A 9,830-nucleotide genomic window follows, 5' to 3' on the forward strand; every position below is an offset into this window, starting at 1 on the left:
ATTATGTAAATAAAGAATGGCTCGTGTGTATGTCAACTGATTGGTTTACTAAAGAAATCCTACACTTGCAAAAATCTAAAGAAACAGAACTATTGGAATGCCTTTCCTTGCAAATACAATCTCTAAATGAGATTGCTTTTGGAGACCCTCCGGAACACTGTCTTTGAGCCTCAAGTCTCCCTTGGTTATCAGCCCTGAAGATTCACCTTCATTGGTTTACTAGCCCCTAAATCCAAATATATAACAACATATTTAAACACCGATTTGGGTGCCCAAATTACATGCCCAAGAGTAGTAAATGCTTTCATGCCAAGTTTGTAATTTCTTTTGCCATCTGTCCATCACCTTCTAACTTTTGTTTCTCAAATTGCCACTTGTCCAACTTTATCTTCTACTACCAACCACCCTCCACAAGTCAAAGATACTCTTTGCCGAATCCTGTGCCAAAGGAGAGATATCATTTGTGTGTAACCTACATAGCCACGTGTCACATGTCTTCTTCCACTCCCCATTGCAAATGGGCACTTGTCCCATCTTGTCATAAGCCACTAACTGTCAAAAACAGGTTAGAGGTGAATCTATTGCCCAAGTGGGAAACAGTATTGATTTTTAATAGTGATAGTGTAATATTCTATTCATACACAAGTCCCCATATTTAATTTTATTTCCGGACTATCAACTAGTCCCAATTTGCGAAGTTGGTCTGTTGATTTACTATTTTTCGACAACTGGACTTCTAAGATATCTTTGGAAAATCTTTAAAAGGGGAGATAGACATTCTCGAGGCAGAAACCTACAATTAATGCAATCTACAGTTGAAATAAGAATTCTATTGTTCTATACATTTCTGAATGGAAGAAGAATTTGGTTATCAATTGGATAGCATACTGCTTCATTTGTAATAGCTGGTTGCTAATTTTGTATTGAGATTGACACCTTGGGAGTAAACATGTTCCAGCAGACACTCACTACATGTTAATACCAAATTAAAATTAAATAAACTGTCTTTGAACTTCACACACATCATGTTAATGCAAAATTGCGATTTGTATAAATAAACTTTCACTGAACTTGAAACAGAGTGAGGTATCCTAACAATCTGTTTCTGAAACAACTGAAATGCTGATCCCTTCCTGGAAGAAACCTGGAATGCCACTGGTACCTGTATAAGAAAGGAGCTTGTGTTCTAGGAAGGATCCACCAAAGAAAATAAGTTGAAACAAATATTTAGCCAGAATTGTTTTTGGTCTTCCTTTCCTTGGTGCCACTAAAACTTAAGCAGTCATCCTTTAAACTCTAAAACAAACATAATTATAATTTTAGAAACCAGAAAAAAACAATTCATTCTCGTTGCCTTCGTATTGTTAATAAACAGACTGCAACTACCTCAAAAGACGAGAAGAATGCTGTTGTTCCTACCTCACTTGACTATAAATGTACAAATTATGATGAGTGATGCATTTTAAATGAGATTTTCCATACATTTATGATGATATGTACAGTACATGTATACTGTGTATATCTTTTATATTTTTTGTACAGATTTTTCATGCCGTATGTTATCCAGGGTTCACAAATCCATATCAAGCTCCATTTAAAAAAAAAATACATTCTTATTTGATGCAACTGTTTTTATCTCTTTTTTCTGCAAGTTGGCTGTACATGTGTGGTCTGCAGTATTCATTGATAATGGCAGAACTATATTCTTGGTGTTCCTGTTTTTAAAGCTGCCATAAGTGACCATTGTCCTCTCCTTTAATTGAAGTCTAATAAGATGCCTCTCAAGTTGTTGATTTTTACTTTTTTGTTATTTTCTGTAAGTTATGATGTTATTATATCTATTTCTGTATGCTGAAGAGGGTTAGATCCTATGCAACTTGATATACCCATCCTCTTCCCATATACAAACTTTCTTGTCCTGGTACTGATATGGTTACACCACTCCTCCAATGTGGCTGGGTTTGACTCAGGTGCATTCTGTATCCAGGTGCAGCTTGAGTATGGCCAAGAGTCATTATCGATACAGCTAATATGCTGTATACCATGAAAATGTTAAAAAGAAAAGACAAAGTAAGAGAATAGAAATACTGAAAAGAAAAAGAAAAGAAAACAGAAGCAAGAAAACAGAAATATTGCAAAGAAATACCCTTATTTGTTACTAACAGAGGCATATAGCCTTTCTTCTTATATATGTTATATACCACCTATATTGGTGTTACTGCTCATCTGTGAAGGGTTTTGGGCTGAAAAATTCCTTTTGTTTATTTTCTTTGCTTTGTAATAATTTTTGGAAGTGTGTTGTTGGGTATGTTGTATCACAGTGTATGCATGTTCAAGAGTATTTCATGTACAAATCAGTTCTCCCATGGTCTATCAATATTTAAGAACCTTAGATTTTTCCTTTTATGTTAGAAATAAAAGTGCATTCAGATGCCAAAGAAATTGGTTGGTTATTGATTATAACATTAAGCAACACACTGTTTAAACTTTATTTTTCCCACAAACGTGAAAGCCTGTATGCTTCATCAAGATTGAAAGGATACCTTCTACATAAAGATTGTTTTATTGATTAAATGTCTGTGTTAATTACTTTTATTAGATGTTGGGTATGCTGTATCAGTGTATGCATGTTCAAGAATGTTTCATGTGCATATCAGTTCTCCCATGATCTATCAATATTCAGGAACCTTAGATTTTTCCTTTTATGTTAACATGCAACGAAATAAAAGTGCATCCAATTGCCAATGAAACCGGTGGGTTATTGATAATATCATTAAGCAACACACTGTTTAAACTTTATTTTCCCAACAAACATGAAAGCCAGTAGGCTTTATCAAGATTGAAAGGATGCCTTCTGCATAAAGAGGAGACCAAAATTGTGTTTTCTACCCAAACTTAGTTTACACTGGACTAGATTTGTTTTGAGGCTATTGTTTTATTGATTAAATGTGCTGTGTTAATAACTTTTATTAGATTGCCCCTGATGCCTTCAATATGGAGCTTCTTAGAGAAACCAGATCAAATCCACAGTCAGATATATATATCATTGTGCGTTTTATTATCAAGGGAGACTTCTTTCACGATCATCTTAGCATACAAGCTTTGTTGTACACTATGTGCTTTTGTAACAGGCCATAAATTCAAGTTAATTTCTCTTGTGGTACACTGTGTGTTCTTGTAACAAGCCATAAAAAATGCTGGTGTGGTGGACTACATGATTACCCGTGCCTCCTTCATTCACTCCGTCCGTAGTTTCACTACCTCCCGCCTCCTGGTTGCCAATCATGCCATCCTCAGTCTCACGATTTATCCCTCCACTCTTCATCCCCTCTCACCCACCTCTCGCCCATTGCGCCCTGCCCTTGCACCCTCTTCCACTTCCTAGAGAGTGATCAAGACCCCTTCATCCTCCATCTTACCCGACTCCTCCCCCATGACCGCTTGACAGACTCTAGCCAAGTGTCTTCTATGTTTGACTTGTTGGCCACGAGGATTTGGGCACCGCTCCTTCCTCCCTTAGCCCTAAATGCCGTAGTACCTTTCTTATGAGCAAGTAGTATGATGACTATAAAAACTCACTGCTTTTTGTGCTTGGGCTTTGTTACTTGCTCCCCCGCCTACACTTGTGTGTGTCTCTCTTACAACCGCTTGCTTCGCCAATAGAAATAGTTGTTCATTGCTTCCTAGTTTAGATCCTTTCGTGACATGCTTGTTTGCAACCCCAAGCTTTTCTGGCACACGTTATTCCTCTGCTATCCACTCCAGACCGCCATCCTTGACCTCTGCTCTCTCACCTCACATACCTTTGCACTTTATGATATTCCTAGCCAACCCTCTATTTGCCTCACCACCCTTTCCGATTGCCACATTTTCACCACCTCCAACATTTGTGAGGTCATCAAATCCATGAGATGTAGTAGGGCGGTGGATGAGGATGGGTTCTAGGTTGAGCTCTTTAATCTAGGCATCCCAGTCTTGAGCTCTTTCCTTCCCACGCTCTTTAACAGAGTGGTGCGCATTGGTTTCCTTGAGTCTTGGTTGAGGCATGTGATCTATCCAATACATAAGTCCAGAGCCACTTCTGACCTCGGTTACTACTGGACCATCATGATCGGACACACTTTGCCAAACTTTATGCCGCAACATTGAAGACTATCTTATCTAGAGCGCTTGACAGGAGACTTTATCGGGCTAGGGCCTAGGCTAGGTTTCATGTTGACTATTAGACTATGGACCATAGTGTGACCTTGCGTGCGATTATCCAGGAGGCTTGATGAAAGTTTACTACTGTTTTGTGGACTTTTGTAAGGCCTTCGATTCCATTCCGCAGGTAGCCCTCTACCATAGACTTAGAGATATTGGGATTTTTGAGATGTTACTGACAACTATTATGAGGCTCGATGAGACTGTTGAGGGTAGATTTAGGTCTCCAGAGGGTTTCTCTGATCCTATTCGGAGCACCATTGGTGTGAAGTAGGGTTGACCTCTCTCACCTACCTTGTTCGACATCTATATCAATGAGCTTGAGGATTTTCTTAGGGACTCTTCGCTCTCCAGTGATGGATGCTACTTACATCAAGTCATGATCTCCATCCTTCTCTTCGTTGACCATGTGATTCTTATGGCCTCCTCTTTGGAGGGTCTCTAGAGGCTTCAAGACAGACTTGCATCCTTCTGTGACTTACTTAACATTTGCATTTTTACCTTTAGGGCCAGGAGGTTGAGATTGCTGCCTCTTATACTTACCTTGAGGTTAAGTTTTCTGGACCTTGCTTCAGCTTGAGGCTAGCCATTTAGCCTAGGATCGGCAAAGGGATGAGTTCCCTTGCCATGCTAGAGAGACAATGCTTCAAACATCATTTTCAGGACACTAGGCCTAAGTTGTCCCTTTTGGACTCCTTAATTAGGCCAACTGTTCTCTATGACTGTGGTGTGGAACCCTTCCGTCTTTAATTCAAAATGGGCCTTGATCAAGCGGGTTTAGACACTTCTCTTCCGATGGATTATCAGATGCCATCGGTCCACTCTGCATAACATTATTCTTGCTGAGTTTGGGGCCCATCCCTTCAGATTGGGGGCTATCTTTGATTTGGTTTGGTTTCTCCACCACCTTCGTGGATTTGCGGACTCCACGGTGGGTTGGCATCGCTACTCTTATCTGGCCTATTGCTCTTCAGTTGCCATAGATGACATCAATTTTGCCACCAAGGCTTGTTGCTGGTATGCTCAGGCCACTACTTTGTAGGTTTTGATTAAGATTGGGATTAAAAACCTCCCCCCGTTCCAGTTCTCGTTGAATGCTCCCACTCACCTCCTTCACAATAGGAACTAAACAAGCATGTCAGATGGGATATCTATAGGCGATACATTGCCACGACTTGGACTAATTCCCTGAGGGAGTTACGTTCGCGGATGTCCTATGCTGAGCAGTTTCTAGATATCCAGGATGGGATTATTACGTGCCTAGGTTATTTGTCACGAAATTGGAGCCACGCTGTACAAATCACCCTGGGTTCCTTTCAGGTAGGTTCTCATAGATTCTAGATCCAGACTGATCACCACCTTGATAGGGAGGATAGGATATGTTGACTATGTCCCTTGACAGAGGCAGAGACAGAGACCCATTTCATTTTGCGGTGCCCCACCTATATGAGATTAGAGGGAGATATTACTGCTTATTCATAGATTGTCTGTCCCTCTCTACCTTCTTCAGTTACACGGACCAGAGATGTCTTGCGCTTTATCTTTGGGAGACCATGCAGCTCCTGACCATACTTTGCAGCCTTTTTTTTCCCCAGAGCCAAGCTTCGGATAAGCTTATCACTGCCTTCTTCTCACTCCTTCCTCCCGCTGGGGGTGTGAAGTGTACGGTCGACACTTCTATCATCGGTCATTCTAGATCCGTGAGACCTTGCAGCAACCTTACTCGACAATGTCACCCCTCCAGGAGTACTTAGAGATGCACTAGGAATCTTGGTCGCCCTGAGCCTTACCGCTTTGTTTTGGACATCTTTACGCCAAGGAAGGATCCCTAGTCCTTGTCTTAGTGGTGTTCTTCTTCTTGATTTTTTTCTAGTTCTTGCTTCTCTTTCGCTTTCTTGTTTTCTTTTGCTCTACTCTTTCTAGACGCCATTTGGTGATCTTGTTGTTGTTAGCCTTCTTGATTGTACGCTGTCAGTCCCTTAGACCCTTTTCATGGTCTCTTGTTGGACATTAATACATTTATCTTGTCTTATCTTATCACCAAATTGTAAATGAGCTGCAAAGCTGGAATTCTTTTAATATACAGTGAAAAGTCAAATGTCCCAATTTATGAGATTATTGCTCATAATGCTGGAATTGAGTTCATGTGTGTTGTTTTAAGTGATTGAATAAGGATGAATTTACCATTTTGTGGAGAAACAGGAAAGGTGTAACTGCTATACCACTGAATTTAGCATCAATTATGAGAATTCCCTGAAGGCATAGATCAAATACTTTAGAGGTCTGGTAATAAAGGAGTATAGTCGTTTTCATATAGAATTGCCATAAGTGTTTTGATTAGATGAAGTGGGAAGGGCCCAAACCCTTGACAACAACCACCATAGAGGCTAGAAATGCTTTTGACTCAAGCATAGAACTGGAAGAAGCCCTCAAAGACTGATGGAACAAAATTACCAGAAATGTTTACCTGTGAAAATGTCAAGAGATTAATTGATTGAATTATGAGTTCACTGAGAATGCTTTCATAAAGAGCTTCCTAAATTATATCTTTTATGGTCATATTTCATGTTTTGGTTAATATATTGGATTTTTGTGGATGAAATACTTATTGATGCTGTTGTTTATGTCTGTTACTTATCCAATCAGAGCGGCTGACAACCAGGTATGCTCACATTCTCTGCAGTTAAGGTGTCATTTTTGGTTTCTAATTTCAGGTATGTAACTCTACTAATTCAGTCTATATTCATCGTATTCATCTTATTTTCTTGTAAAATGTAGCTCTATGTTGCTACATGTTCCCCTGCTCGTGATGTAAGTGCAGGCTATATTGCATGGGGTCACTCCACTCTTGTTGGACCAGTAAGAGATTGCTTGCATTTGATTTGATTTTGGCTGTGTTCTAATATCTTGCTATAGAAAGTTCACTGTGGTGTGCTACCCAGTACTGAAAGGAAGAGATTCTTGCTTCGATTGTGTTATTTGAATTACAGTTTGGAGAAGTTCTTGCGACAACTGAGCACGAAGAAACAACAGTAATAGCTGACATTGACTATTCTCAGTTAGAGGAAAGAAGGTACTATAGCCATAGACACCAATAAAAGGAATGATTATATTTATGTCGAGAACAAGATTTTAAGAACAGATTGTGGCAGCTTAGTTTTAGCCCTTGCAGATGACATCTTTTGCTTTTTGGGCTTTAATTTTTATGTTAATTATACATTTCAACCTTGATTCTATCTTCTATACAGGATGAATCTCCCACTTGGAAAGCAAAGGCGTGGTGATTTATATCAGCTGGTTGACTTTGACAGGTTGAATCTGGATAACCATTGAATAATACTATATAAATTTTCAAGAAGATTATCAAAATCTGTCATGTAATAATTTAGTATATTATTGAAATGGTACTCATCAATGCATACAACAGTTTGGTAAATTTTCTTCAATGAATATTATAGAATTCTTATCAATCTGACATGGGAGAAAATTGTCATTTTGTTGTTGGTTGCTTTGAGCCACATAGAATCTCTATGTTGTGATTAGTTTGATCCTTACATGTTCTGAGTGGCATAAAGTTTATCCTGTTAGGCTTCATTATGGCTCAGTGTGATTGCTTGAGATACTTCTATTTGAAGGAGTTTTGGTTTTACTGGTGGACTTTGAATTGATTCCCTTATGTTGAAAGGATCTATATCCCTTAAAGGCTTACCTTGTTGAGAGTTCCTAGTATGATATTTGTCTATATTGGTTATTTGGTTTATATCTGTATTAATCTCAGTTTCAACATCTAGTATCATTCTCTGTATTTTAGAAAATAGATCATTTTGTAGATAAGATAAGATAAATTTATTAATGTCCAACGAAAGACCACAAGGGTCTATGGGATTGAGAAACTTACAAGACAGAAGGCTACCCACTACAAGACACCAAATGCTGTCGAGGAAAGAGAGCAAATAGGAAAAGCTAGAAATAAAAGAGACACAAGAAGCGAGAAGCATACAAACGAGGCAAGGACTAAGGATCCTTCCTTAGTGAGAAGAAGCCAAGCACCGAAGGGTAAGGGCTACAACAAGCAAGGGCCCTAGCACATCGTTGAGAAGTATTGAGAGGGTGCTGTTGATGAGTATAGCCACGACGATGCCTCATAGATCTGGGGTGACTGGTGGTGGTGTCATTGGGAGGTTGCTTAGTTCCACGCATCAGAGATGAGGGGGAGAAGAAAGCGGTAATGAGTTGAGTTGAAGCCACCCTTTGGGGAAAACAGATCTATAATGTATGGTCGCAGAATTGCATAGTCTCTCTAAGGTACAGAGCAAGGCATCTCTGGTCCGTAAAGTTGAAGATGGCCTTAGGGGAACTGCACTCCTTGAATAAGCAATAGAATCGCCCACAAATCTCGTAATAGGCGAGACAATGAAAGATGAAATGGATCTTTGTCTCGGCTGTGCCCAAAGAACACAAGTGACACCTACAATCCTCTCTATCAATGTGGTGATTTGTCTGAATACAAAGCCAGTGGGAGCCAACTCTGAAGGAGCTCAGAGAGATACGTGAGGCATGACACCAACACCGAGACAAGTAGGTAGGGGGTACAATAATACCATCCTGGATGACAAGTGCTTAACATAGAAGGCCATCTTCGGGCGCAACCCACTGACAGGGTTACACCATGTCGTAGTGATATACTGTATATAAATGTCAAGTCTGATGTGCTCGTTCAACTCCTGTCATGAGGGGAGGAGGTGAGTGGGAGCACCCAACGAGAACTGGAAATTTATTACACTTTTATAATTTATTATGATTACAAGAAATTTCATTGAATTGAGTAGTTTTTGTTTTTTATATTTATTTTCAATGTTTTTTCAGAGATTTTCCCCATAGAACATATAAAATGAATTAAAAGCAATTTATTTTTTTAGGCAATGGAGCTACTATGGACAAGGGTAATCTACTATTCTATAATGGTATATGATAACACGACACAAACCTAATTTTCTCATGATGGACGCAACCTAGCACTATTAGTGAAAATAGTGTTTATTTCAGTGAATGGCGAATTGTATAAAAATAATGTCATCTCAAGTAGGAATTCAGAACATGTTCGCTTGCAATTTCCTTAGTCAAGCTTCCTAGTTATAGTTTTATATGTAGTATCATATACATGGTTTTCAATTTTAATATGTAAGTTCAAAAAGGTAGAAAGCACTCTCCTTGGTGCCAATTTGATATAGGACATTAGTAATGTTGTTAATGAATCATGATGAGAATGTGTCCTTTAGTAGCTGAAAGCTCATTTTAACTAAAGATGTTTCTCAAATTCTAGGTAAAATTTGATGTGGATGCCTTCGCCCTTAAGCTCAATAGGTTGAATCATACATCTTTGTCAATAAGTTAAAATTTTTAGACTGAAATTAACATCATACTTAAAGGCTACATCAACATCCTTATGTTAGTGAAAAATTACAAGCCATGTTTGAAGAACGCAAAACTACATTAATGAATAGTTACCAGTAAATCAAGTCAAGATAATTATGACGTAAATGTGCTATAATAATAGAATGGTCTACGAGTTTGTTCCATAGATTGGCTACAAAATCAATAACAAATTGCATAAAAGAATCGTCTAA

General features: G+C 38.8%; 1 protein-coding gene across 2 annotated transcripts in view; it reads left to right on the forward strand.

Moving 5' to 3' along the window:
- The window catches only part of LOC149573202 (Nitrilase/cyanide hydratase and apolipoprotein N-acyltransferase family protein), a 125,551-nt gene extending 117,699 nt beyond the window's left edge, over positions 1–7,852 (forward strand). Inside the window, exons 7-10 of one of the 2 annotated variants that reach the window (XM_089814377.1) lie at positions 6,850–6,917; positions 7,025–7,062; positions 7,194–7,276; positions 7,452–7,852. In XM_089814377.1, coding sequence (XP_089670503.1) covers positions 6,850–6,917; positions 7,025–7,062; positions 7,194–7,276; positions 7,452–7,536 — 274 coding nt within the window. In that variant the 3' untranslated portion in view covers positions 7,537–7,852. Of the gene's footprint in view, positions 1–6,849; positions 6,918–6,981; positions 7,063–7,193; positions 7,277–7,451 lie in introns of both variants that reach the window. The other variant, XM_089814378.1, reaches the window with a different exon arrangement.
- The last annotated feature ends 1,978 nt before the right edge of the window (positions 7,853–9,830 follow it).

This window comes from Cupressus sempervirens, chromosome 2, assembly GCF_028749045.1.
Source record: "Cupressus sempervirens isolate cs-2001-9-10 chromosome 2, ASM2874904v1, whole genome shotgun sequence".
Taxonomy (NCBI): Eukaryota; Viridiplantae; Streptophyta; class Pinopsida; order Cupressales; family Cupressaceae; genus Cupressus; species Cupressus sempervirens.